The following is a 27,947-nucleotide window of genomic DNA, read 5'->3' on the forward strand; positions in this document are numbered from 1 at the left end:
CTCATATAAATGATAAAGACATGATGACTCCTCTTTGCATTTCTTATGTATTTTTTTTTCCAGAACACACGCGCGCGCGCGCGCGCGCGCAGGCAGGCAGTCACGCACCATTTTTTCTGTACTAAGTTCATTCATGACAAAAAAGGGAGGGAGAGGGGGCAGGGTACGTCACAAACAGTAGCCAATCAAGCTGTCGAGCACAGTATAAAGCAGGAGTCCATTGCCGATTTTAGGGACATCAAGAGTGTGACCTCACAACAACTCTTCCAAACATTTTACATGCACTTTGGAAAAACTACTCCAGGAATCAGAGTGCCGTTTCTCCTGCATCAGTTCATCAAAGGTAAGCTTAAAACATGCATATACAAAATGGCAAGAATGCAGCAGACTGATTTATAGGCTGACTGACTTATTAGCTGGAAGAAAAGAGAAGTGCAAACTGGAGATTATTTCTGCTAGAATAACTTTGATGCATTACTTAGTATTTTCACCTGAATCATAGACTGTAGTAATTAATTTATACCTATACACATAGGCCACTACTTTGCATAGACTACCTGTAATAAGTGCTGGTGTGCTTTTAAAAATAAAAAGCCAACTAGATACATGCAAATACACGTCAGTTCTCAGTTACTTCAAACTTTATAGTGAATGTTTTCTACATGTTGCATAACACTTATTTCTCTCTCTCCCATTGTCTACACTGCTCTAATGCACCTGCAATTTAATTTACAGGTTGAAGCCAGAAAAACGTCATCATGGCACTAATGATACTGCCATTCATTGGAGCACTGTCAGTATCACATGTTTTGGTGGCTGTGACAACAGCGTGTCTGGTCTACCTGATTATTAAGAATGCACAAAACAAGATTCCCAAGGGGCTTCAGCAACTCCCTGGCCCAAAACCCTTCCCTATCATTGGGAATGTGTTAGAGCTGGGAAATAGACCCTACCTGAGTCTCACTTCTATGAGCAAACGCTACGGTGACGTCTTCCAGATCCAGATTGGCATGCGTCCCGTGGTCGTTTTAAGTGGTAATGAAACAGTTCGACAGGCTCTCATCAAACAAGGGGACGAGTTTTCAGGCAGACCTGACCTGTACAGCTTTCGCTACATCAATGATGGCAAGAGTCTGTCTTTCAGTACAGACCAAGCTGGCATTTGGCGTGCCCGCAGAAAGCTGGCCTACAGTGCCCTGCGTTCTTTTTCCAACTTAGATAGCAAAACCCCAGGGTACTCATGTGCCCTGGAGGAACATATCAGCAAAGAGACTGAGTATCTGATCAAAGAGCTCAACACTGTCATGAAGACCAAAGGCAGCTTTGACCCCTTCCGCTACGTTGTCGTCTCTGTTGCCAATGTCATCTGTGGCATGTGCTTTGGCCGGCGCTATGACCACCATGACGATGAGCTGCTTAGCTTAGTGAACCTCACTGATGATTTTGTCAAGGTTGTGGGCAGTGGCAACCCAGCGGACTTCATCCCCCTTCTTCAGTACCTGCCCAGCACAAAAATGAAAAAATTTGTGAGCCTCAATGCTCGCTTCAGCAAGTTCGTTCAAAAGCTTGTCACCGAGCACTATGCCACCTTTGACAAGGTACGCCTCACACTATACAATATTATTTAGCTCATTGTACTTTGCAGAAATTACAGACATTAATTTAGATGGTCCTTAAATCCACTTTTAGGACAACATCCGTGACATCACAGACTCCCTCATAGATCACTGCGAGGACAGAAAGCTGGACGAGAATGCAAATGTCCAGATGTCAGATGAGAAGATTGTTGGAATCGTCAATGATCTATTTGGAGCTGGTAGGAGAATTATTTTCTTTGTGTTAAATGATATAATCATAAAGGAACATAACTTCGGAGAAAAAAATATTCTGACAGAACTTTTGTGTCTCTCCTAGGTTTTGACACCATCTCCACTGCTCTGTCATGGTCACTGATGTACTTTGTGGCTTACCCTGAGATCCAGAACAGGCTTTTTGAAGAAATTAGTACGTATAGTTTTTTTGGGGACATATTGTATTTCTCTTACATGATAGATTTTTGATAAAAGAACAACTAAATGATAAGAAAGTGCATTGCATCTTGTTGCTCTCAAAGCAGAATGATTAACTGTAATTCGGTAATCACTGACAGAGTCAGAAGGTACAATGTCAATCCTCATCTTCTCGTACGCTAATATTTTATCATCTCTTTTCATTTTCAGAGGAAAAAGTAGGTCTCGATCGTATGCCTGTTTTTTCTGATCGGAACAACTTGCCCCTTCTTGAAGCCTACATCCTGGAACTCTTTCGCCATTCTTCATACCTGCCCTTCACAATCCCGCACTGGTGAGATTCATTCATTTTGTAATAAGAAAGTAAAAGGATATAGGTGTTAAATGACCTGCTAAGTATCACAGAAGACCAAAAAGATGGACACAAAACAAGGCTTTTACAGTCATAAAAATAAACGTGAAAACCTGTCATTTTGCAATGAATTAACACTTTGTTGTTTTTTAGCACCACAAAAGACACATCACTGAATGGCTACTTCATCCCCAAAGACACCTGTGTCTTCATCAATCAGTGGCAGATCAACCATGACCCGTAGGTTTCCTTTGCTACATTTTTACTTTGCCAAAACGAATGATGCAAACTGACTCATATTCAAAGCTACCCTGTACTAGAGAAATACAGTAACATGTCTTTCACCAGGCCATTTTATGGATAGTTGTAAAGAAAGACAATAGTAGTCTTTATTTCCTTCCCCAAAACTGCCTAGAGATTTGTAAGCTTTCAAGCCTGTTAACGCAATATTTTTTATTCCTCTTTTTTCTGAACCTTTCAGGGAGCTGTGGGAAGATCCATTTTCCTTCAAGCCAGAACGTTTCCTGAATGCTGATGGCACTGAGGTCAACAAGGTAGAGGGAGAGAAGGTGATGACTTTTGGCTTGGGAAAGCGACGCTGCATTGGCGAGGTCATTGCACGAAATGAAGTCTTCCTCTTCTTGGCTATCCTCATTCAAAAACTAAACTTTCAAGCTTTACCTGGAGACCAGCTAGACCTGACCCCAGAGTATGGTCTAACAATGAAGCACAAACGCTACCATCTGAGAGCCACAATGCGAGTTAAGAATGAGCAGTGAGGTTCCTTATAATGTACAATTTGTAACTTAGTAGGTGATATAAGCTGAAGCTGTAAGGATCAAAGTTAGAATGTAAGACAATGGATGTCAAATTTGGCTTATAGAGCTAATGGCATTAAAGCAAATAAGTAGAGTTTGCTTATTGCACATTATAAGTGATGTCTAGGTCCGTGTCTCTTGTTCTGTTTTTGGTTAGCTAAGAGATACTTCTGCAAATGGCTGCTGCTTCTCAGTGAAGTTTAAGGAGTTAGTTTGTTTCTCTTGCTGTGTTGTTAGCAGCAATATAAACTGCTCCCATTCAGAAATGAAAACAAAACAACTGAACTTTGGGACAAAGCATATGTCTTACTGGGTGGATAGTTTAGTATGCTGCAACCAAACCTTTTCTACGGGACTCTGAAGTGAACATATTTTACCTTGTGATAACATTTACACATGTAAGCTAATTATTTGCATTCCATTATGCTGTGGATGTAAGACACACTGAAGCTATATCTGTATCCCAAAATGTGATTTTGAGTGAACACCAAGACTTTTGTATTTCATAATGTTGTTTTTGTTTGTTTGTTTATTTTGTTTTTAAGATCATAACATTTATATTTGCTGTGCAATTATATGACTTATCAAGACAGCATTGCGATCAATTGATTTTGGAATATATGTAATACACTTTTATATTTCAGTTGGTAATGTACAAAATGTAAGGGCATGAAACCTTGATACACAAATAAAAATGTATTTTAATTAGTTGTTCTCGTTCATCTTGACTTGGGGGGGGAGAAAAGACCGCCAATAAATGAATAAAGAAACAAATAACACATAAATAATCACAATATAATTAGTTTTGTAGAAGAATCGTGTACATAGTGAGATTATGTGTGAGTATTGATCGTCACATGAGTGGAGACAGACACAAACAAAGCAACGTGGGACATAAAGGAAGTGACGTAGTATCCCGGAACACAGCGCTCACAAAAAAAAAAAAAACAGCCTGGGCTCTGTCTTGCTTTGACATTTCACCACAGCTTTTCGCTAAGGTAAATCTACCCACTGTAGATTCAGTAGATTTAGGCTCTTAGCTCAACGGCGACAGAAACCAAATTCAAAATTGCTGCAATCTGCTTTTATTAAAACAAAGAAAGAAAAAAGAGGGGACAGAAGACAAGCTAATGTTAGCTACCGAGCTAGCTATCATAGCTTCCTTGGTATACGGCGAAATGTTGAGATTTGCGTAATTTTGTTTAAATATTGTCCTCACAAGAATGTCAGCAACAGCTTTGGTCATTTTTAAATAAATAACTAAGTATTACAACATGACAAACGAAGGCTTTCCTGCTAAAACGGTAGGTTGCTAATATTTACACCTACTTGTGAAACGTCTGATTTGTAATACGCCCACCACAACCACACAGGTGCTGGTTAGTTAAGCTAATTAAAATCTAGTTTTATCTTGTGATTTTTAGCTTCCACGGCCGCTTTTACTAACGCAAAGTTTATACTCAGCGTTCAGGACTCTTAGTGTAAAGTCTTTTTCTTATAAGGTCTCTGGTCGAAAAAACAAGTTGTACGCCAGATGGCTAATTGCTGGTCATGCCTACAATGGCCCAAGTTAGCCAACTTTTAATAAATTAGTCTGCAAACCGTATGTACTCGTTACACTGAATTAGCCTGTTAAACATTGATCTAACACTTATCTCACTAAAGCCCTTTTTCCGTTTTTGTTTTTAAAACAGGATCATTGTAAAGAGAATGGCCACAGACTGGGTGGGTAGTGTTGTGTCCATAGACTGTGGAGCAACGTTGGGAGTTTATCAGGGTGAGGTTTCATCTGTTGATCGCGTCAGCCAAACAATCTCCCTGAAACATCCGTATCACAATGGAGTCAAGTGTCCTGTTCCTGAGGTCACATTCAGGTAATGCATAGAATACACCAGGGAGCTCAGAACTTTGACCAGGTTTTGTAATTCTCCTTGGTGTGTGTGTGTGTGGGGTGTGTGTGTGTGTGTTTTTAAAGACCCTTCAGCTTCCCCTTTAGTGCATGAGTACAACTTTGAAAAAAGTGTGTGTGTTTGTATAAAATCCTCAGTGCGTGCTACTGACATGTCACATTTTTATTTTGCTGAAATAAAAAGCATCTGGAAATTAATACAAAACTAAACAAGTGGTACTACCTTGCTTAATAATTCAACAGATCCCCATGTTATGTTGAACTTTGATCATGTTTTAGCAATTAAAAGTAAAGAATGATTATTGAACTCTTTGCAGTGAACTGAAGTTTGAGTTGACTGAAAAATTTTCAAATTCAAGGAATCCATGCTCACCACAGAAAACATCAGCACAAGCTACTGCTTGCCAGTAAACCCAGAGGTGAAGGCCTGTTATGACTTCTGGTTAGACGAATCAGAAATGCGTTCTTTTTTTCCACAGTAACAGTGGACATAAATTGTTTGACAGCATCAGTTTCAACAAGCAGTATTGTGATAATGAGTTTTATAGTGGCTTCTAAAGTCAAAAAGATGTAATAATAGGCCCAGTATGAGAGAAAATCAAGTCTTTGTTTATCCAAATGTCATGACGTCAATAATGGTATATACTTGTTTTTTTCCATAACTGTACCAGTATTACTTAGTTTTTATTAAGTTTGGCATCACCATGTATTCATTGAAAATTTTAAACATAGTCATCCCAAACTCCATATTTTTCTATGAATGACAAACGAATTGACTGTAAGTGCTTGTTGAATGAATAGCTTTAAAATTAGGCAAAATATATTAATTTAAAATTTTAGAACCAGTCAAGAACTCCGTTAATATCACTTTTTCTGGTTTTGGATTGAAAATTATTTCCCAGCAATGTAACGAATGGATATTTCATTATTAACGTAGTACCATTTGGATTCCAAGTAATGTTAGTTTTGTTTTTGTTTTGTTTTTTGTCCCTTTTAGTGCTATGGATATCAAGGACTTGAAGTTTCTGGATATCCAGAACAAAGTCAACAAGACCGGCGCTGGGAAAGACACTGCAACAGAACCCAGCTACATATCAACAGGACGCCATGGCCAGACTAACAAAACAAATCACTCTCTTGCAATAAGCAACAGCTCTGGTTTGAGCAGCAACCCCCGTAAAGGTAGGTCATGACCTGAAAGAATTGACATTTCATCATCTAGCTGTTTATTTAATTGGTAGTTAATATAGGAATAAAGCACTTTAACACTAAAGGTCAGTACCTTATAGTCACTTGTGTAATTCACCTCTGTTCATGTTAACAAAAATAAGCTAGTGTTTTGTTTTTGTTTTTTGTTTTTTCCCTTCCATACCCTTCTTGGGTAAGACTCAAGCAGGTGCACACAAACTTAGACTTTGGCAAAAATGCAGCACTTTAATAATTTGTTCTATGTTCTACTTATCTAATTATATTCCTATTATTTGATGCAAAGTCTAATGTTTGGAAAGTAATAACAAAATTCAAATGTATGGTGAAAATTACTAAATTCATTTTTTTCATTTTTAAGTATTGTTTTTTTTTTTTGGACTTGTAGGGAAGAAAAACAATCTGTTTTGTACCAATGAAAAGGCCAAATTTATGTTTTTAAACATGTCAGAAACCTTTTTGCTATGACATGAGACAAATGCTGTACTTGTAAGCATCTGTTCATATAACATCTTGACCACTGATATGACAGATAACCGAGTGACCTTTAGACTCAACAAAGGATGTGCTAATCAAACTACAGCAACTGAACACAGCTTGGAAAGCATGTGGTTAGGCATTATCATACGAGAATGGTGACATATTATTTTACAGTTGTTCCAGAACAATGAGACAGTTTGACATCTTTATAAAATGGGGAAATCCCTGTGTTTTTAAGACTTCAGCTTATTGCTTACTGTGAAGCTTTGTTTCCTAGTTGTCAAATCACAGAGGGCTATTGTTGCAGAGTGCAGCAATAATGTTGAGAGTGATGAAATACGTAACAGGAATTTACCACAGCAATGGCCATAGAGTTCTCTTCTGTTAAGTAGAAAATGAAATTGATATTGTTCACTGACAATATAGGATTGGGCAATATGTGAAATTCTTGACAATCAGCAATTTCACATATTTCCCAATCACACTTTTAATTGCCTGAAAGTTGCCTCACTGAAGATGGGCAAAAGTGCAGTGTCACTCAACATCAGAGTTTGTGTTTGTACAATCGAAATGTTCTTCACCAAATAACAAAAAGGAAGTGCAAATCATTTTTGGTTACATAAAATCTAAACTATAAAATGATTAATAGCCTGATAGCTTTTAGTTTTTAAATTCTTACTGTTTTTAACTTGTATTGTGTTTTTACTTGTACTGCTATTTATCTCTTTTATTTATTCATCTTTTTAGTTTCAAAAAATCAATTTTTGAAACTAAAAAGTATTCCAGTATCAATTTGTCTTTGATACTGGAAGGGAGCTCAAAGATTTTGGTTATCACGACTAGTTTTGTATGCCACCCTGACCTAACTCTAGTTTGATATACACACTTTGCTTTCACCAAACAATCAATCACAGATTTCCAGTGATTTGGAAATGTTTATCTGATAGAAACAAGAAACTAGCATAAAATTGCTGGATGTAATGTAAAGCTGGGCATACACTGTGCGATTTTTTTATTTTTTTATTTTATTTATTTTAATTTTTTTATATTTTAATTTTTTTATTTATTTATTTATTTTTTTGCGCACATTTTAAGACGATTTTTCACTCGTGCGACCCTTTTGGGGATCGGCCCGATTTTCGCCTTAGCATACAAGAGATAACAAGAAGCAATTAGCACCTCACAGCCAGCTCCCAGTCAGTCACAAGAAAATCAAACCTGTTTGAAATCCTGGTCGCCCCTCGGATCGGGCCATATAGTGTGAGAACATATATCGTGAGCTACGAACTTCTAACCCCTGCAATTCAGTCGTACAGTTTGGGTAGGAGCTCAAACGCGACTGAAAAAAATCACCCAGTGTATGATCAGCTCAATGTAAAGGAGGACGCGTCAGAATTTTGAACTGAGTAATATAAGGATAAGTGGAAGTGAATGGCAGCATGGTGATTAGCACTGTTGAAGGTCCTGAGTTCAATTCCACCATCAGGCCGGGGTCTTTCTGTGTGGAATTTGCATGTTCTCCCGGTGTTTGCGTAGGTTCTCTCTGGATACTCCAGCTTCCTCCCACAGTCCAAAGACATGCAGTTGGTGGGGATAGGTTAATTGGATACTCTAAAATTGCAAATAGATGTGAATGTGAGTGCGAATGGTTGTCTGTGTCTATATGTTAGTTCTGTGACAGACTGGTGACCTCTCACCCTAAGACAGCTGGGATAAGCTCCAGCCCCATCGCGACCCTGTAAAAGGATAAGTGGAAGTGAATGGATGATGATTGAATTTTTTAAAAAAAGCATACAGCTATTATGAGATGCAATTGCAAGGTGCCTTGACTGATTTGAAAAAAGACTTGAAATTAGTTGGTTTGTTTGAAGTAGTGCAGCGTTACACCACTCCCAGCCAAACTGTCACGCTTGGAATGCACACTCTATACACATCAAAGACAATCTCCTGGATTTCACATTGTCAAAATGGTGATGCGTGAACTTGAGCTTTGTTTCGGGTAAGCTCGAGAGTTGGACAGGTAGGGAGTGACTGTTGTGCTGAGCAAAGAAACTCACATGTTTTCAGTGTGCTGTGGGTTGATATGTGCCCTTAGACTGCATGCAAAAGATTAACATAACCACTGCGATATTACTCACCCATCCACTTAATTTAATGGCCATTCTTGATATTTTTTGTTTTTGAGCAAGAAGTAACCATATTAGTTTCCAGCTAACACTGGCAAGCCCTATCAACTCTACAGGTGCAATATACAGATGCTGATACCTGCTTATTAGTCTTAAGTAACAAACTAATAAAATACTATCATTTCAGTCACCATAACTAAAGCAACATCTTACAAGTCCCTATACCTCACAGCAGGCTGCATTACTTGTCAGATCAAGATGTTTGCATATGGCTATTGTTTTTGTTGCTTCTGTCTGTATAGCTTTCAGTCAGAGCAGCCTTGCCTCCAAGATTGATCATTTTTAGCCTTAATCAAATCCAAATAAGTGAGTTACTAAAATGAACGCGCGCACACACACACAGACACACACCAAATCTCCATTAAGTAGGCTAGAAATTGCCTAAATAAATGAGAACAGGTTTTTTTGTTTTTTGTAGCCAGCTATAAATGTGTTTTTATCAATGCAGTTGGGCATTGTAACATGGGAGTCTATGATATTGACTTTGAAAGCCAGTCTCGACTCGACAGTGTTGTATTACTTGAACATTTACCGTATTTTCCGCACTATAAGGCACTATAATCCGGTGCGCCTTATGTATGAATTCTGGTTGTGCTTACTGACCAATTTTATGTGGTACACGGCGCTCAAAAAAATCTGTCAAGAGATGTTTTAGTACACCCTTGGTAAGCTACAAAGCCGCACCGCTTGACTGATTGTCGGAGCATTACGGCTACCGTAGTCAGGAGCCTCGTGGAGTAATCTGGGTCCAAAACTCGGTCCGCTTCAAGTCCCAAAGATGAACAAACGAACACTGTGCCATCGCTGAGAGTTAAAAACTCATTTATGTTTAAAAATACTTTCGTCTTTAATAAAACAATCAGCATTGCTGCTTTACCGGGTGTAACAATTAAGTTTAACATCCTAGGCATCCATTAAAACAGAATTTGTTAAATTTAACAGTTAGAAGTTAAAAGGAAGTTAGCTTTGCTAGTTTCTACCTAAACATGATATAACATGTTCTGACTGAAAGATTTCTGAAAAAATTAAAATGTGCAGCTCTGCTATCACTTCCAACATAAACGAAGACAGAAAACTAAACAGCAGTTACCTTTTGTATGGTGACTGAAGTTGGACCAGCTGGTATATAATGATGTGCTACGTGATCGCTAGCGACACAGCTATGTAAGCATAAAATAAACAGTGAAGCTGGAGGATGAACACTAACTTTTTTCCACTCGATAAAAGTTAACATGAGGGTTCCCGATATTACGTATCGGTCTGATACTGACCTAAATTAATGGATCGGATATCGGAGAGAAATAAAAAAAAAAATGTAATCCGATCCATTAAATATCAAAAAAGCACCTCAGCAAACTTGCGACATGGTCTAACTTGGCTCATAACCATAGCACGTCGGAGCAGTGTGCATCACGTGGTAGAGCGGCTGTGGCGTGCAAGACCTGTCAGCGGTTTGGTTGAGTATTTATAGCCTCGCTACCAAATCGGCATTTCATCTCCGAGAAAGTTATACCAGAGAGAAGTAAAGCAAGTGTGTAAGTTCATCTCTGAATGTTAGTAAAGCATCCCTGCGTTTACCTTAACAACCGATATATGGAGCGACTGCCTCTTCTCTCACCCTCCCTCTCCTGCTGCTACTTCAATCGTGAAACTGATTAATGATCAGCTGATCAGCTTTTCTGTCGGGAGTCCGTCTCTCTTGTTTATCGCCCACTTTGCGCCAGAAAGAGGAAACCAGCGGCTGAACAACAGCAGCACGTTTAAGCTTGATAATCTGTTGTTAGAATTTATTTAATATTACTTTTTACACCAGGATCCTTTTCTATCTGACAGCTGGTAACTGCAGGGGCGGATCTAGCAAAGTTTAGCCAGGGGGGCGATAGGGCATTAACAGGAAAAAGGGGGAACAAAGACATACTTTTCTTTCTTATTCTCATTTAAAATGTCTAGCTTTTAATAAATAATTATCTGAATTTTACACCCAAAGTTTTAATCTGATGTAAAATGTCGATTAAGCATCATGAGCATGAGGTGGTTGCTTAAAATACCAGAATAGGGAGGATGGAGTGGGTGTAAGTTTGTTAGATTGATCAGTATTGCTGAACTATGAAATATTTTGGGTGCAGTGTATGTTTTGCATACAGGTATAACAGAATAGCTTTAGTGTTTGTTTTTGTTTTTTTGTTTTTTAAACTTGAGTATGAACTTATACAAAATGCAGCAAGATATTAAAAACAGTTTTATTAATTAAAAAACACACTATATCGGATTCATATCGGTATCAGCCAATATCCAAATTTAAGATATCGGTATCGGACGTAAAAAAAGTCGTATCGTGCCATCTCTAGTTTGACTTATCTGACTGTTTTGTTTCGCTTAATGCGCCTTATAATCCAGTGCGCCTTATGGTCCGAAAAATACGGTAAGTGACGCTCCAATGAGATCCCCACTATCAGAATAGTGAATGCACTAGCCTTGTCCTTGACAGGATTAAATAAGGTTTTATTATGATTTCAGGCTACCAAGGGCATCTCTTGTCAAAAGAAGCTGGCGATAAAGTAGACTAACCCTAGTAGACTAACCCTAGTAGACTAACCCTATTAAAGATGGATTCTACCATGTTTATGTTGCATATTGTTAAATTGTTTGTTTATCTTGCACAGTAGATTTTGCTATAGAGGAATATACAGGTATCTCATTTGGTATGATGGTCAGTTTGTGATCAATGCATCTCTTTGGCAGATGTTAGTTTCAGAACTAACTGATTAATTTGTTGCTGTTATTGTAACTTTAATGATAAAGTTCTGTTTTGTATTTTAGAGGGTTTATTTATTTATTTTATTTTTTTTAAACTCATATCGACATTTTAAATATAAAACCAAGATCTTGGGGTATTATTATTGTCAGTCATAACCTTTTTTTACATGCAAACTCTGATGCATGTTGACACTGAAGCACATATTTAGATTTTCCTGTCCCAAGTTGTGCACATTGCTGTAAAAATCAGAATGTGTTACTCAACCTTCCTGATTAGATAAAAGTTAAAACAGTATTTCCTCTAGTCAGCAGCAAATAAGGAGGAAATCTGCTTGGACAGCTCTGTGGCCTCTGCTGGAGTCATTTAAAGTCTGTTCAGTTTTACACTCAGGATCACCAAACAATGGAAGAGTCAGGGGTCAAAAAAAATTGCCAGTGTTCTCCAGTGTGATTAAACACTACGTCCTGAACATCGAAATAGAAACGTGAACAATAGAAAACTGGTCTTTTCCATGTTTCATTAAATGAATAAGTCATAGATTCAAGTCATAAGTCATAAATTGCTAATCCATTGTCAGTTCCTGTGTGCGTGTTGCTGCCTTCTCTTCAGAAACCTGAGCCTGGGACCAAACAGTGCCTCGCTATAACTCCCCACTATGATTCCCATAGCGTGCTAAACACTTGTACCAAAGTTCCTCTTTACAATACGTGTGTGACTAAAATCAATAAACATTACCCCTCCCTCTTGGTGTCTGCTCCTAAAGAGAAGGTTATGCAAAGCCAGGCTTTTGTGCTTAGTGCCCTGCTCTCTCTCTCACTCTTTCTCCCTCTCCCCCCCCCCCCATCTCATTTCCCTGACTTGCTTCTGGCCAGCACAGGAAACCGACACCCCCTCCCCGACAGGAAGCCATGTTGTCCCAGTGTGCTTGGAAAGCCAAAGCGATATCAATTGTGGAAGCAATGTTTACCTTTGAGTTTTTATTTTAATCTCTTGCTTTCAGGCTGGAGGCCAGGGAGCTAATGCCCAAATTGCACAGGGCCAACGTGCTGAGTGGCTTGGGCTGGGCTGGTCCTTTCACACGCAATGCCATGCTCCCAAAAAGCCCCCAGTCACAAAGACGGGAAGGCAGGGTGGGCTGTTGCACACATAAGATCACAGGTTCTAGGAATTTTTTTTATTTATTTTTTTTAATATCTGTTAATGATCTCTCGGAGAGCACAAAGGGAATATAGAGGAGGATACATAGGGGTATAGAAGAACAGTTGATTTCATTAACCCCAAACAGATCTCATTCAACTTGTGTTTTGGAGGAGCTGCTTATATGGAGTGAAATTATAGTTAAAAAATAAATAATAAATAAATAAATCCAAAACCATCCAAAAGCCAAATATGAAATGTTTTTACTGCCTCTTTGCTGCCCACTGTGTGAGACTCAAATGCCTACGTGCTCCTTAATGCACATTAAAATCTGCAACCATTTATTTTTAGTTGCAAATCTAATCAAACACTTGTACTGCCCTGCGTACCACCATTGTTGCCTTCCTATTGTGTTTTCCATGCCATCACGAACATCCTTGTTCTTTAAGTAACCTCACACACTTCCTTTAATCGGAAAATGCTGCCGTTATAATAGACTTCGAGAGTCTATTGTAAGTATGTAAGTAGGTCATTTTATTTGACTTTGCCTTTTGATTATCAGTGTGCATGTGCTTCACCACAATCATCAGCAGCTCTTCCATTTTTGATTGATTTTGATTTTGCTCCTCACCAACAAGTTTTCATGGCACTTCTAAGCTTTGCATTTTTTTAAATGTATTTACTGGTGTCTGTTTAATGTGGTTGTTTTGTTTTTTATTTTTTTTTTGTTTTATTTATTTATTTTAGTCACATTTACGTCGTAGGGATTGTTTGGGTTTTTTTTTTTTTTTTTTTTTTTTTTTTTTCTTCTAATCACTGATGATAACTGATGAAACCAGATATTGAGTAGTGCATGGACCAATTTAATGAAAACCACCAAGATCTCTAAAAATAATAAAATATATTGTTTTATGAAACGCTTTCACAGTTTGAACACTGTGTTCTTACCTAAACTCACATTTCAGTTAAGAACATTCCAGGCCTCTGTAGTTGTAGCTGTTGTGGGAAGTTTGTCTAAACTCAAATCAGTAGGGTTGACTGTCTGTCTACTTGTTATTCATTAGCCTGTTTAACTTGGAGCTTTGCCAAGTTCATTCAGATTTTTGATTCATAGCATGACAAAACACTTCCTTGTAAATAATGACATTGTTGGCTTACTCTAATAAGACGTTAGCTTTTTTATTTATTTATTTATATATATGTATGTATATATGTGTGTGTGTGTGTGTGTGTGTATATATATATATATATGTGTATGTATATATGTGAATATATGAATGAATGAGTTTCTTTAAAAAAATAAAAATTGTGATGTAAAAAGTAATTGCATGTTTGGGCACCAATTCACTGCTGAATAGAGCTACAGCGGTGTCAAATTAGTTTTGCTGGCAAATTTGTGTCAAGCGAAGTTTACGATGACAATATGCTTTCCAGCATATAGCGTGAGAGAAGCCAGAGTACCTTAGCTGTCACACTGACAGTAGCGTGTGAGTGTGTTTCTGTGTCTCCTTGTTAGCGTGAGAGAGCTCTAGATGGTTGGGGTTGAAGGCCAGGTTTTTCCAGTTTGCTTTTTTTTTTTTTTTTTTTTTTTTTTTTTTTCTCTTCCCTTGGTTCATTTTGTTTTGTTTTTTGTTTTGGGTTTTTTTTTTTTTTTTTTTTTTTGGTGCTTACATGTACATAAACTTTATCAAGCACCGCTCATTCAGCCATTGGACCTTTTAAGTGTTAGCAGTGTTTTGTTCTCATTGAGCTATCGTAACTATCCGTGAGGCGATAAGAGTCTGCAGTAACAGCTATCCAAGATAAAAGGGCTGCAACCTCCCAGTCCGAATTTGAAACTGCTGAGTGCAGGAACTTGTGTATGGATTACACGGTTTATAACACAATGGCTTTCAATATAGTATGACAGCTCCTAGCTTCATTTAGAGATGATTAGGATATAAGTGGGGTCTGACAGATTAAATATATATATTTAAAATAATCTGGAAAAAAGGCGTGTGCCAGCTTAGAGCAGAGCCTTTGGCTCCCCGCTCCGAACCTGCAGCTGATGGGGTTTAATCCTGGGGATTCAGATGGGAAGTTCTATATGATTAATTTGTTCTTTAGATTCTAAATGACACCATAGTAGAGATTAATTACACTATAATTCCCAGATTTTTATTGTAATATTTTGTTCAATTTGAGGTACACTAGGTGTTTTTTTTTTTTTTTTTTTTTTTTTTGTTTTGTTTTTTTTTTTTTTTAATAAATTAAGAATACTTTTAAATCTATTTTTATGCATATATCTATTTGGGTTTTTTTTTGGTGGGTGGGGTTTTCAACAAAGCTAAGAAATGGTGACCAACTTTTTTTTTTTTTTCTTTTTTTTTTTTTTTAATAAAAAACCAAAACAAAACACATTGCTGTGTCATTTTATGTGTGTAAAAGACTGGCATCATTTGACACATACTCAGGCTTAGCTTACAAAAATGAACCTAAATGAACACACTCCTTTTGTCAGCTTGTCTTGAAAATTCACAACTGGATCTAACATGTGACACATGCCAGGACCACATTACCACCAAATATAGTAGAGACGGTCAACATTTTCATTTCAGTTCAGTTTTTTATTGTTACCAGTTGAAAACATAAGTAATCTCAGAGCACTTTGTAAGGTAATGACCTTCCAGTACAAGTGCCCCAGGTTCACATCAATGTGAACCCCTGCTCTACTCCAACTAAAAGTCTAGAATAAGTTTTGTTTTTACAAACTCAGTAACAGACTGTATTATATTTTTTTTTGGCTCTTTACAATAAGACAGAACGTAAGCAGTCGGCACACTTTGCTTTGTATCATCTGATCCTCCTGTTTTCGCCTTAACCATTATTCAGCTATGAACAGAGTAATGAGGGCGTGTGGCTGTAGTGGAATATTACTATGCCAGCAGGCCTAGCATCAGCAAACTATGCACATCTTAATGGATAGTATATAAATGTATGGAAAAAGACAAGCATTGCTACTTTATTTAATTTATTTAAATGTAGTGGCGTAACTCTATTGTTTTTCCTCCTTGAGTAAGAGTAAAGGATCTGCTCAAAATGCTAACATGATATACTATTAACTTCATACAGACCACCTCTGATGATTGAGTGTAATCTTTCTTTTTGTCAAATGTTTGCATGCTTGGGTAATTAAATCCATAACAAGTTTTGAATCGTTTGCAATGGCACATATACTCTTTTCCTCAGGGATCGTGAGGTCCCATTTGTGCACCTACCCCTGATAATGTTCTGATTAAATCTTTGCCAGCATTGTCCAACACCAAATCCTGTTTTATGTGAGCAATCCTCAGTTTGTGTTTTCCATTGTCTCCAGGTTCATCAAACAGCAGAGGGACGACACAGTCCACACCCAGGAGAAGCAATGTGAGGAATGGAGGGGCTGGAGGGCAGAGATCAAAGAATGATGAATGCTTTGGTGATGGGACTGATGAGAATCTGGACACTGACTTTGATTTTGAGGGAAACCTGGCTCTGTTCGACAAGGCTGCTGTTTTTTCCCAGATTGATGGGGCCAGTAGCAACAGCAACAAGTTACAACATCACAATACACAGGCTGAGCAGAAGACCCAGTCCTATCGCCATGACGAGAATATTCTGGAGGTGAAACCGGTCACATACAGACAGATAACTGTGCCCCAGCATGGGGGCAAGGAATACTGTACGGGTAAGAAGAAGATGCACACACAAATTTTTTGTGGCAAGGACACATTTGTGTATGACCATTTGTGGTCCAGTGTTTCAAAATATTTAACTTCATTTTAATTAAAAGTAGACAAAGTTGCAGAGAAGCCAAAGCTGCAAGTGGAGCCAACGGTGAGTCAGTTGTACTCTGCCCTGCAAGACATCATAGTTCAGATCATTTGGCCAGACCCTTCAGGACATTCAAACAGTAGTGAAACTCTGAGTGATCCATGCTAGACTACGCTGTGAATATTTAAAAAAGAAAAAAACAAAAAAGATCCTTTCTTTACACAATTATGTAACTGTGGACTACACCTGAAAACTGTAGAAATCTGTTTCTTTTTAGCTGGATACCCAGCTATAATAACTAGCAATACTCCACGCAAAATTCAGGTCACTTTTAAAGAGTTGTGATTTTGCTCTCTAATTGGTCATAAAAGGACTTTGAGGTAACATCTGAAAAATATCAGCTTCACTCGGATGTCATGTTGAATGAGTAACGGGCAAATTTTATTTTTTTTATTGTTTATTTTATCTCTTTCTGTGATCACACCTCACAGAAATAAATAGTGGATAAGAATGAAGTATGTAAATGCAAGGCCTTTTCTGACTGGTTTTCTATATTTGATAAAAGAACAAAATTAATCTTGCTACCACACAGTTTGACTCACCTTCATTAATACTTTGTGCATCGTGGGAAGTATCCTTATTTAAGTTTATGTAAGATGGTGAACATTAAATATACAGGACATTTTTAAGTGTGTCTTTAGTTTCGTTTGTTTTGGACAGTAGTTTTTTCTCCCACTGTTTCAACCTTGGCTAGGTGTACACTCTGCTTATATAACAGCACTGTTTTGACAAGCACAGTTGGCGAAAGGGTTATGGCTTTTGTCAAATGGTGACATAGTCTATTTTACAATTGATATTAAATGAGCTTTTAATAGTGTCTCTTTTATTCAACACAGATACAGGCCATTTCCCTTTTCTTTTTTTTTTTTCTTTTTTTTTTTTACTGTTTGCCATTTGATGCAACTTCTGCAACCTCTTGTGGCATAAGCCTATAGAAATGATGGCCCTCTCCTTTCTCAAACTGGCTCATTCTAGGAATATTATGTAATTGGTTAATACAGACACAAGATAGGTAATGGCTAACAGGCCCTGGAGTCAAAGATGTGATTGTTGTCAGGTGAGCAGTAATGGCTGTAGCACAAAGAGTGGCCTGTTTTTAAACTTTACTGATGTGGTCTGATATGGAATTAACTGTAGAATAAATTAGTCCTGCCACAGGCAGACCCTAAAATGAGGTGCTTTTTTTTTAAACATTTTTCTTGGTCAAAGTATGCTTCTTAGTTGTCTCTGTGGTCAAATGTAATTTGCATATTTTGCTGACCGTTGGATAATGTCAGGTGTTGAACCCTGCATTGTCACATAATGTTGACACCAAATGATTCAAATTTAAATTGTTTCCTCACGATGCATGGTTCTATGTAAATTTCTGAAGATGAGCAAGGCTGGATATTAGTACAAGGGTGACGGGTGTGTGTGACATTGGTGTTTTTATCCCAGATCGACAGTTTTATGTGGTGACTCAGGAGAGCTCAGTATAAGCAGCTGCCAACCATTCTGCAGATAGCTTCCAAGCAGAGCCTCCTTTCTTACCGTGCAGACAGATTTGCTTCCCAGGGCTGTCATCATAATCCCCGTCCTCTGCACACTGTAATTAGTATGCCGCCGTACAGCCTTACATAAACAGCACCTCTGAAGCAGGAAAAAACCGCAGTGCTCTTGACCTGGAAACTTTGCCAGTAAACAGATAAAACCACAGTGCAAGAACACAAAGTAAAACAAAGTGCCCAGCTGTTGGTTAGGTTGACATAACAAGCGGACATGGGGATTTAAGATTCTGTTTCTATAAGTCATTGTTGTGAAGGTTGCAGCCTCTGTAGTTTAGTTGTGCTGTTCTCTTCCCTACTGTAGTGAAACTTCAGGTCAGGCAAGCCAAATTAGAAAACATGTTGCAATGATTTAAATGTGAGCTTCTTTTACTTTAACTATTCGTGCTGCATCACTTTGTTGGCATAGATAGAAGCATATTTTGAATCGTTACAACCCATTTTTAACAACTCTGACCTGGTTGTTTAGAGCAATGTATAGCATGAGCTTGAGCTCATAGGAGTTACTTGCACATATATTAACCTTGTTATTATGTGCACTAATAGTGCCTAGAAAAGGTAAAAACAATAAGGAAGACTGAGACTCAAAAACCTCTGTGGCGCTCCAATATTAAGCTGTTTGAACCACTAAATTACTAAAAGGTAATATTTCAAATTTTAATGTTAGTTTTATTTTCTTCTTGCTACCTCTGCAACTCTTAAAGTGGAACAGAAGTGAATGAAATGGGCTGCTTTCCCTCCCTACCCCAGTGCAAGCCTTAGTCACACATGGCTCGTATCCAACCAGCGCGTATTGCTTTCAGTCTTGCCAGTTTCCTTGTCACGCTTGAAGGATAACTTCCAGCTCAGTTTATTTTAGCGCTGCTGTATACTCACAGCTACCCAGTTTAGCTAGTCTGTTTTTAATACTGCACTGAGCGTGTGTGTGAATTGTATGCATATGTGAGAGCGAGAGAAAGGTGGGGCGTTTTGGTTGCAGAAACTTAAGCAGCAGGGTTAAGAAGCGCACCTGATGGGTTGGTTTAAAAGCAATTAGTGCATACTAGTGCAACACCCACTTCCTCTGAGCTTGGCACTCAAGGCAGCACTTGCATGACAAGAACCAGTTGACTTTCCTGTGCTTATCGCTCACAGGAGGATTGGCATGCTCTAGATTTCTGTTGCCCACTGAAACATATTAGCAGTCTTTGTGTGGTATCAATAAAGAATAGTGGGAGGGGAACAGGGCCGACCTAAAGATAAGCAAGAATTTCGGTCAGGCACGGCATGAGACTCTGTGTTTATATGCAATTATCTTGTGTATGAGGGTGTGCGTGTGTAGAATGTGTGTGTCATTGAGAGTGTTGCATGTCTGGGTGCAAAGTCGTGGGTGTATATGAGTGTGATGTGGGATCTGTGTTTGTGTGTGTGTGTGTGTGTGTGTGTGTGTGTGTGTGTGTGCACGCGCTTGCATCTCTTTGTGTCAGTGTAAGTTCTGTGCACACCAGTGAGGCCACCAACTTCTCAGCTGCCAGGCTGGAGATGTGTAAGAGGCCATTAAGGACTTAACTGCCTCCCAGTAGCTTTATTTATCAAAGGGACCCTGAGCCGCACAGTTCCCCCAGCTTGACTCTTATTACCCTTATAATGTGCCACAGGCAATGGATAGCTAGGGATTAGCACACCCTCTATAAAGCTTTCCACACAATTTAGTTTGTACAGTGATTTTTTTAAAAAAAAAAAAAGAAAAACAAACTGCAGATATACATTACAGTAATTCAAGGAAATACACAAGAACAATTGTGTTTGGTTACATGGTATGAAGGATGCAATTTAAAAAAAACAAAGGAATTTCAGAATTTTTCTTGAAATAGGACTGCTCTTAAAATGATTGTTTTTGGCTCCTATAGTTAGCTAATTAAAAACAGAATTTTTTAAGAAGTCCAAAGTAAGAGTCATTAGGTTAGACAGACCAGTCCAGTAGCTGAAGCCTCCAAAATGATTTGGAGAGTGCTTCATGCAGTTCTTAAAGGTTCCTGAAGTCAAAAGGTGGCAAATCTTACCTAAAAGTGTATAGTGCATGTATTATGTTTTTGGGTTAAATACTTTGTCTGATGGTTCATCTGGTCATGGGTAACGGTGTGTTTTTAAGAAGATGAATGGACTCACTTTTTAGCCCAATCACCACCATCATCCATCTTACTTTAGCCCTCCCCAGTTTCTCACCACAAGATGTTGGGATACAGGTGCAGGTGTTCATATTTGTGTGATGTTTGCCCCCCTTTTTTTGTCACGCGAACCCGCTGCATGTTTTGACTGAGAAGCAGCCAGTGTGGGGGGGTCCAGTGCAGTGCAGTCCTGTCCCGCAGCTAAGAGCTGGGAATTGGTCAGAAACCATGTGATGGTGCGTGTGAGTTCAGGGCCTGTGGGGAATAGGCGTTATCACTCTGACTGCCTCATGTTTGCCATCTTTTCTAAAGGCTGCCAATCTTTCCTTTGTTTCCTCAGACAGCAGTGACAAACAGGAAGGGAAATGGAGAATCTTGTGATGGGAGCAAGATCAGGTCAGATAGAGGAAGAACAGCTTTTCCCCAATAGTTTACTCACAGTTAGCTGCAGCCCTAGCCCTAATCCAGTATGTCATTGATTATTCAACCGATTAATCGAGCAATTAGGTAAGAAATTATTTTGTCTTTATGTATTTATTTATTTTATTTAGAAAGAGGGGCAATACATATTAATGAAGATTTTAACAAATGTAAATATGCCAGATTATAGCCTTGGGCTAATTTCCATCTCCAGACCCTCTGGCAGGTTGGTGTTAAACACAAGGTAGTAAAAACGTACAGAGATACTATTTACAGATCATGTGACAAGGACAAAAAACTGTGATCACTTTATACTAGAACAAACAATGACAAGAGTCATTAGTCTCTTATTAATTAAGAGTCTTACTAATGAGCAATAATAAATATTAAAAACAAAAAACACAGGACTTTCAAAATAAACGTCTCATTAATTTCTATTTTAAAAATTCATGTTTTAATAGTTTAACTGCATAGATTTCTCAAAAATGCATGGCATATTAAAATGAAATCCAAAAATAAAAAAAATTTCACGTAAAGTAATGTCAGTTAAAAGCATGTATGTCTTTCTTGTGCTGCCCTGCAAGAAAGCTTCCTTGTGTATATTTTTAAATGTATAATACAGTTTTATTTATATATTATTTTTAAAATTAACTAAATCTGAAAAATGATTTTACCTAAACCTTCAAAATAAACATGTTTTACTATACCCCATGCTCGCCTTTAGACTCACCTCTCCTTGTTGCCGGTATCACAACGATAGAACGTGGGATGGCTATCATCAGCCTTCAGCAATCTGCCTATTTTAAACACGGTGTCAGACGAAGTTTATAACAGTTCATGGTCATATTTTAACGTCTGCGGCTTTTGCTGTGTAAAACAAACGACCGTGGACAGAAGCAGCTACAAGTTCACTTTTGATCATGTCAGAGCTTGTTAAGCACGTCATTTGATGAACCACACTTTTTCCTAGTAAAATTTTTATTGGTGATTACAGTAACAAGTGGAAACAGAAGAAAAATGATTTGTTTCCACTAGAGATGGCACGATACCACTTTTTTTTTTTTTATGTCCGATACGATATCATAAATTTGGATATCTGCCGATACTGACTCCGATGACTCCGATATAGTGTATTTTTTTTTTTTTAAATCAATAAAACAGTTTTTTTTAATATCTTGCTGCTTTTTGTATAAGTTCATCCTCAAGTTAAAAAACAAACAAACACTAAAGCTATTCTGTTATACCTTTATGCAAAAAAATACACTGCACCCAAAATATTTCATAGTTCAGCAATACTGATCAATCTAATAAACTTAAATCCTCCATCCTCCCTATTCTGGTATTTTAAAGAGTACTTAGCAGAACTATTAAGCTCCATATATCGGTTGTTAAGCTTAATGTGGGAATGCTTTACTAACATTCAGAGATGAACTTACACACTTGCTTGCTTTACTTCTCTCTGGGATAACTTTGAAATGAAATGAAATGCCGGTTTTGTAGCAAGGCTCCAAATGCTTTACCAGACCGCAGAGAGGTCTCACACGCCACAGCCGCTCTATCACGTGACGCATACTGCTCCGACGTGCTTCGGTTATGAGCGAAGTTATGCCATGTTGCAAGTTTTGTGAGGTGCTTTTTTGATATTTAATGGATCGGATTACATTTTTTATTTCTCTCCGATATCCGATCCAGTAATTTAGGTCAGTATCGGACCGATACCGATACGTAATATCAGATCGGTCCATCCCTAGTTTCCACCTAAGTTCACCACCTCAGTAACTGCTCCCCCAATGCTCTTCTCTGTGTCTGTGTGTGTGGACTGACTCCACATTAAACTTTGGCAGCATCATCTTCACTGCTGCTGTTGTGCTATCAGTCTTTTTGTTTAGAAGCTGAGGGCTGCATGAGCTTCATATTGCCGCACTTTTTATTCGCACACATGCTCCCAGATACGTTTCTATTGCAGGTTTATTTGTTGTCGCAAATGTTCATGAAATGCTTGAGTTTGCATGATGTCAAGCAAAAATTATTATTACTGTTATTTAGGGCTGTGCGATATGACCAAAAGCTCATATCCCGATATAAGACATGTATCGTCCCGATAACGATATAAATCACAAAAATTTAACAATTTCTGTAAATTCTGTGAATCTCGGGCAGCTCGACTTGCGTAACGTGTTTCCAGCTGGGCGTTGTGTACCTGGAGTCGAGTGTTTTAACGATGTATGAAATTATACATTTTTAGACATAAGTTTTAACGGCCGCCGTTTTCTTTGTGAGTATTTATTACACGGCGTGCTGCGGGGAAAAGCCTGTTTTAACGTTTGAGTCGAAGGCTTATTTTTTAGCACCTGGCGGCTCTTTTTGGCTTCTCATCCGTAAACACTCTGCATACTCTTTCACGTGATTCAGTTTATTTTGAAAAGTCTCAACAGGATCTTGAGCTTTATTGTGAAAGGTTTATGTGGAAAATAAACAAGCGGACACGCGATGGTTTTACCGTCGTTGTTGCTAAGGACAACGCATAACAACAGGTGCTTGTCCGTCCGTAGTGTGGTTATATTAAATATAAGAGAAAGAGAGAACTTTAAGAAATTAATATAGCCACTACAGTGACCATCAAAACGATGAAAAAATATTGCCGTAAACAGCTTAGTTTGCAACACCACGAAACAAACGATAGCGTAAAATGAAACGATAGATTTCTTTATATCGTCATCCGATATATATCGTTATATCGAACAGCCCTACTGTTATTTATTTTTTCTTTTTCTTTTGCGATCCAGTTATTTGAATTACTTTCTGATTCAATGCAACCCGACTACTGTCCGCCGGAAAACCTGGGAATGTGTTTATCTGTAGACTAATATGTCCTTATCACCAAAGTCTTATTATTAGATTTGACTTTGCTTCTACTTTTGTTTCTAAAGCCATTTTGATGGAGATTAATGGCTAAATGGCTTCAGTTTTATTAAATGTTTTGCTTCTAGAATGTAACTAAAACTGGTGCTGAAATGAAAACACATTAACACAGTCTCTATCTCACATGTTTTCTTTGTGCAGACACAGGTCTGGTGGTTCCCACCGTGCCCTATGAGCTTCATAAACAACTCCTAGCAGCTGCAGAGCGCTGGGGTCTTTCTCTTGAGCGCAGGCTAGAAGCAGTCGGTGTTTGTTCCAGTCAGATGGCTCTCACATTGCTAGGTGGACCGAACAGGTAAGGAGTACCAGTCCTAGCTTCAGTAGCACCTTAGACTTCCCAGTCTCATGGCTAGCTACTGTTAGTGGTTTGTATTATAAGAAAAAGAATGTACAACAGTGTGTTAAAGATCCTTGTCTGAAAAACAAGGCTTATTGTTTTAGGATAACACTACATTCTACATTAAGATTAAATATAGTGTCAGGAACATCCTAAAAGACCAAAGCAAACCCTGTTCGGTATTATTTACATGTACTTTTAAGTGTGGCAGAGGCTTATTTAACATCAAAGAAACACAACACAGTAGCTCATAACAAAACTGGTTTATTGCCTCAGTCCTTTCATCTACTTTGCACTGCAATACTTGCATGAGTCAGATTTAAATTGGAAGTACAGTGCACTCAGATCAGGTTTAATTTTGTGTTGTAGTGCAAAATCACAACTATTTCAGTGAGAACCAGCAGACGCTCAATTCTTCTGTTCAGTTTAATATTAAACCTTGTAAATATAGAAGACTTTATTTAAGATTTATCAAGGTTGGGATATTTTAAAAATGTAATTATAAATAAAATACTTAGTATAGCTCACGTGCTTTAGTCAAGTACCATTGTCATAATTCCCATAATCAAAATTAAGGAACCTTTGGTGGGGTTCAGTTTTTCTTTTCTACAGAAATTTAATGAGTGTCTGACTTCCCACAAAATCCTTGAGATGGGGTTTAGACTTGCATTGCCAGTTTGATCGCAAAGTGATTCATGTACTTGTCATTGCCTGTGATTTTTATGGAGAAATCTTTCTTTTCTCAAATATTCATAGGCTCACACCAAAAAATGTCCACCAGAGACCCACTGTGGTCCTTCTGTGTGGTCCCCATGTTCAGGGAGCCCAAGGCATCAGCTGTGGTAGGCACTTAGCCAACCATGAAGTGGAGGTGATCTTGTTCCTGCCTAATTTTGTCAAGATGCAAGAGTCGGTCACCAGTGAGGTCAACCTCTTCAGCAAGACAAGCGGAAAGCAGGTCTCCAGCGTCAAAGGTAAAACTCCACCAGTATTAGTATTAAAGTATTTTGTATTCACACTGTAGCCTACACAGGTCTCAACAACGTTGCTAGAAAAGTGGGGCACTGTGTGTTAACCATGCCCAGTTGTAACTGACTATCATAGGCAAATGTTGCCCTCTAGTGGAGGTGCACCATTTCAGACACTCCTGACTCCTCTTGTGCTTGGAGCTCATACTGATATCTTGGACGTAAACTTATAAATCAAAACACTGGTTTTATCTCTGCAAAGTTTTAGTTAGTCTAAATTAATACAAGATAATCCACTCTTGGTTTATAATTATCTACTGTTATTTTGATCATTGTTGTCTTGAAGACAGCTGGAAGTCTTGCAGGGAGAGAGGGAGAGGGAGAGAGAGAGAGAGACTTTTTATCCCCACCCCCCTTTTTTGTGTGTGTGTTTTGTGTTTTTGTTTTTTCTTCCACACACATAAAGCATAAACACATTTCCTTAACAGTTGTTATGTATAGGTTATTTATGAGTCCTTACTAAGATAATGTGACACTGCAGTTTAAAAATATTCTTGTTTTGTTGTCATAACAAATCGTGGATTACTCATTTATGCTCTGCCCAACTCTGCTCGGATCAGCTGGTTGTTGTGTTTATAGCAATCCAAACATGTTGCCAACAGGCAAGCTGCAGAATGTCCTCTGGTGGATGAACTATTTGACTCATAATGTGGTAAAAGGGTGTGTCTCCTGTCTCTTAACTTTTTACATTTTCTTTTATCGGGTGTTTATAAGTACCAACATAATACATCAATGAATACTTAATATATAGGTTGAGCTCTATAGTATACCCCTCTGGATTAAAAGCTAAATGGTGAGATGCACCAACATCTTTTTGAAAGGGGTGATAATTTCACTCCTTGCTACAGGAATTGAAAGTGCCACATGTGTTGGCACTTTCAATTCCTGTAGTGTCTCAATGTACTGTTTGTAATGGGATCACATGCACTAATATATATATTTTTTTCTGTGTTATGATTTTGCAATACAACTAAAAAACATTCTCCCTCTTTGGCTGTGTCCCAGACTTGCCCATGAGCCCAGTCGATCTCGTCATCAACTGCTTGGACTGCCATGAGAATCCACTGCTGAAAGAGCAGTCCTGGTACCAATCTGTTGCTGACTGGGCCAACAAGAACCGTGCTCCAGTCCTAAGTATTGATCCCCCAGTCAGTGAGCAGCCTCAGAGTGTGGACGCAAAGTGGACCCTCTCTTTAGGACTTCCACTGCCTTTAGCAGACAAAGACAGCAGAGTCTACCTCTGTGATATTGGCCTCCCTAAGATGGTTTACCAAGAAGTTGGAATCAACTATCACTCACCTTTTGGATGCAAATTCGTCATCCCTCTGCACTCAGTATAACAGAGTCTATACTTATTGGTGCTTGGAGTGAATGGGTCATTTGAGTGTGCAGACAAGCAACAACATGCCCCAAGTAAAACTGTGTTGCAATGTGTATGAAACTTATTGATACTTTTGGAAGCATCATTGGAAAGAATAAACTGTGTTACGCTGTGTGTGACACCTTGTTTTGGAAGGGGAGAGGTTTCCTGTTCTTTGTGCGTTCTGATAAGGGCTCTGTGGTGATGTGAATATGTTTACAAAATGCTGACCACTGTGAGTATCTTTGACCTCTGACCTTGTGACCAGTCAAAGTAGCAAATACACAGTTCCTATTTCCTTCTTTAAATTACATGTGGAGTCAGATCATGACTCCCGGACCTGGAGTGGCGCTCAACCTAAAGCTGACTGCCAGTCAAAACTGCCATTCATCTTCCACAGTTTAGGTCTGTGCCCATTGTATTTCCATATGTTGTATTGTTTTTTTTTTTTTTTTTTTTTTTTACTGAAAAGGGTGCTCTTTGTCATATAAATTGTGTAGCATGTTCGATTGAAAATGTGATATTATACAGAATCTATATTTTTATTTTTATTTTTTTTGAACACATCTCAGGAATAACTTCTTAAAAAGGTGGAAAAACAGAAGTTTATATTTTCGTTGATATTGTGGTAGCACTCTTTCTACACTAGTTGGTGTCTTTAGTTCATAGTAGTTTTCTACCACTTTGATTTTCCAAGTATTACTGCTATTTATTGTGGCGTTGTTGTTGTTGTTGTTATTACTATTTGCATAACTTTTTCCTTTTTGGCACTTGCAGTTAAATTACCTCTCTAACTGACTTGCTCTTGGTCATCATGAAAAATTTCTGTTAAAGCTAACATTTCAGCAAAATATTAACTGTACCTGAACAAAAAAGTCTGTATTTTATTTTCAAAACTGAAGCTGTGCACTTTTGAAATGGAGCAATAACAGTTTTTCAAAAGCTCATAAGACTGGTTTTATGAACGTTTTTTTTTTGCATCAAACAAATATAGTTGAAATGTAAGGGTATAAATATGAAGGCTTTGCAGTTTTACACTCTATGTACTCAGTTAACTTGTTACATTTGTAAATAACTGTTCCTTGTTTTTTGTACTTCATCTTCGGTGTCCGTACACATTTCTTTTTGTGCATTTGCTGATTTGTCATTTTTTGTTAGAACATGGCAATAGGTAATTTGCCAAAAACAATAAGAAGGAATCAGGGAATTTGTTTAGAGTGAGTGAATTGCAGAAAAATAAATATTCACAATATCAAAGTGACCACTCAGGATTACAAAGGTCACAGTGACTACAGCCTCTTGTGTATTCTCACCGTTCATTGTTTTCATTGTAGCGGAGACTAAAATGTGATCATGACTGTCATCAGTTCACGTTTTAAAATATGCCTTGGATTTTTGATTGTGGAGAAGTCTCATTTTGAGGTTCATTGGTGTAAAGGGGGGAAAAGGAGAAGATTTGCAAAATAAAAATGTTGAATTCAA

The 27,947-nt window shown here is 38.1% G+C and overlaps 2 protein-coding genes across 5 annotated transcripts; both read left to right on the forward strand.

Moving 5' to 3' along the window:
- The first annotated feature begins 215 nt into the window (after positions 1-215).
- On the forward strand, positions 216-3,446 carry LOC120721157 (cytochrome P450 1A1). Its single transcript, XM_040011265.1, has 7 exons — positions 216-343; positions 736-1,598; positions 1,690-1,816; positions 1,915-2,004; positions 2,220-2,343; positions 2,515-2,601; positions 2,843-3,446. Exons 2-7 carry the CDS (start codon positions 759-761, stop codon positions 3,138-3,140), a joined length of 1,566 nt encoding a protein of 521 aa, XP_039867199.1. The 5' UTR covers positions 216-343; positions 736-758; the 3' UTR covers positions 3,141-3,446.
- Positions 3,447-4,004: 558 nt separating this feature from the next.
- On the forward strand, positions 4,005-27,947 carry LOC120721158 (enhancer of mRNA-decapping protein 3-like). 4 transcript variants are annotated; one of them, XM_040011269.1, is made up of 8 exons: positions 4,005-4,177; positions 4,874-5,053; positions 6,086-6,270; positions 16,211-16,260; positions 16,399-16,561; positions 23,882-24,035; positions 24,834-25,051; positions 26,111-27,947. In XM_040011269.1, the coding sequence occupies exons 2-8, from the start codon at positions 4,890-4,892 to the stop codon at positions 26,443-26,445; spliced, it is 1,269 nt and encodes a 422-aa protein (XP_039867203.1). In that variant the 5' UTR covers positions 4,005-4,177; positions 4,874-4,889; the 3' UTR covers positions 26,446-27,947. The 4 variants fall into 4 exon arrangements, with proteins under 4 accessions (XP_039867203.1, XP_039867200.1, XP_039867201.1 ...); XM_040011266.1 differs by having other exon boundaries at positions 16,211-16,561; XM_040011267.1 differs by lacking the exon at positions 4,005-4,177 and adding an exon at positions 4,200-4,483 and having other exon boundaries at positions 16,211-16,561.

This window comes from Simochromis diagramma, unplaced genomic scaffold (genome assembly GCF_900408965.1).
Source record: "Simochromis diagramma unplaced genomic scaffold, fSimDia1.1 OVJJ01000603.1, whole genome shotgun sequence".
Taxonomy (NCBI): Eukaryota; Metazoa; Chordata; class Actinopteri; order Cichliformes; family Cichlidae; genus Simochromis; species Simochromis diagramma.

Coding starts and splice junctions, on each gene's coding strand:
- LOC120721157 (XM_040011265.1), top strand. CDS start 759: ATGGCACTAATGATACTGCCATTCATTGGAGCACTGTCAGTATCACAT. Junction 1,817..1,914: donor CAATGATCTATTTGGAGCTG/GTAGGAGAATTA, acceptor TGTCTCTCCTAG/GTTTTGACACCATCTCCACT. Junction 2,602..2,842: donor TGGCAGATCAACCATGACCC/GTAGGTTTCCTT, acceptor TGAACCTTTCAG/GGAGCTGTGGGAAGATCCAT.
- LOC120721158 (XM_040011266.1), top strand. CDS start 4,890: ATGGCCACAGACTGGGTGGGTAGTGTTGTGTCCATAGACTGTGGAGCA. Junction 16,562..23,881: donor GGGCAAGGAATACTGTACGG/GTAAGAAGAAGA, acceptor TTCTTTGTGCAG/ACACAGGTCTGGTGGTTCCC. Junction 24,036..24,833: donor TTGCTAGGTGGACCGAACAG/GTAAGGAGTACC, acceptor AAATATTCATAG/GCTCACACCAAAAAATGTCC.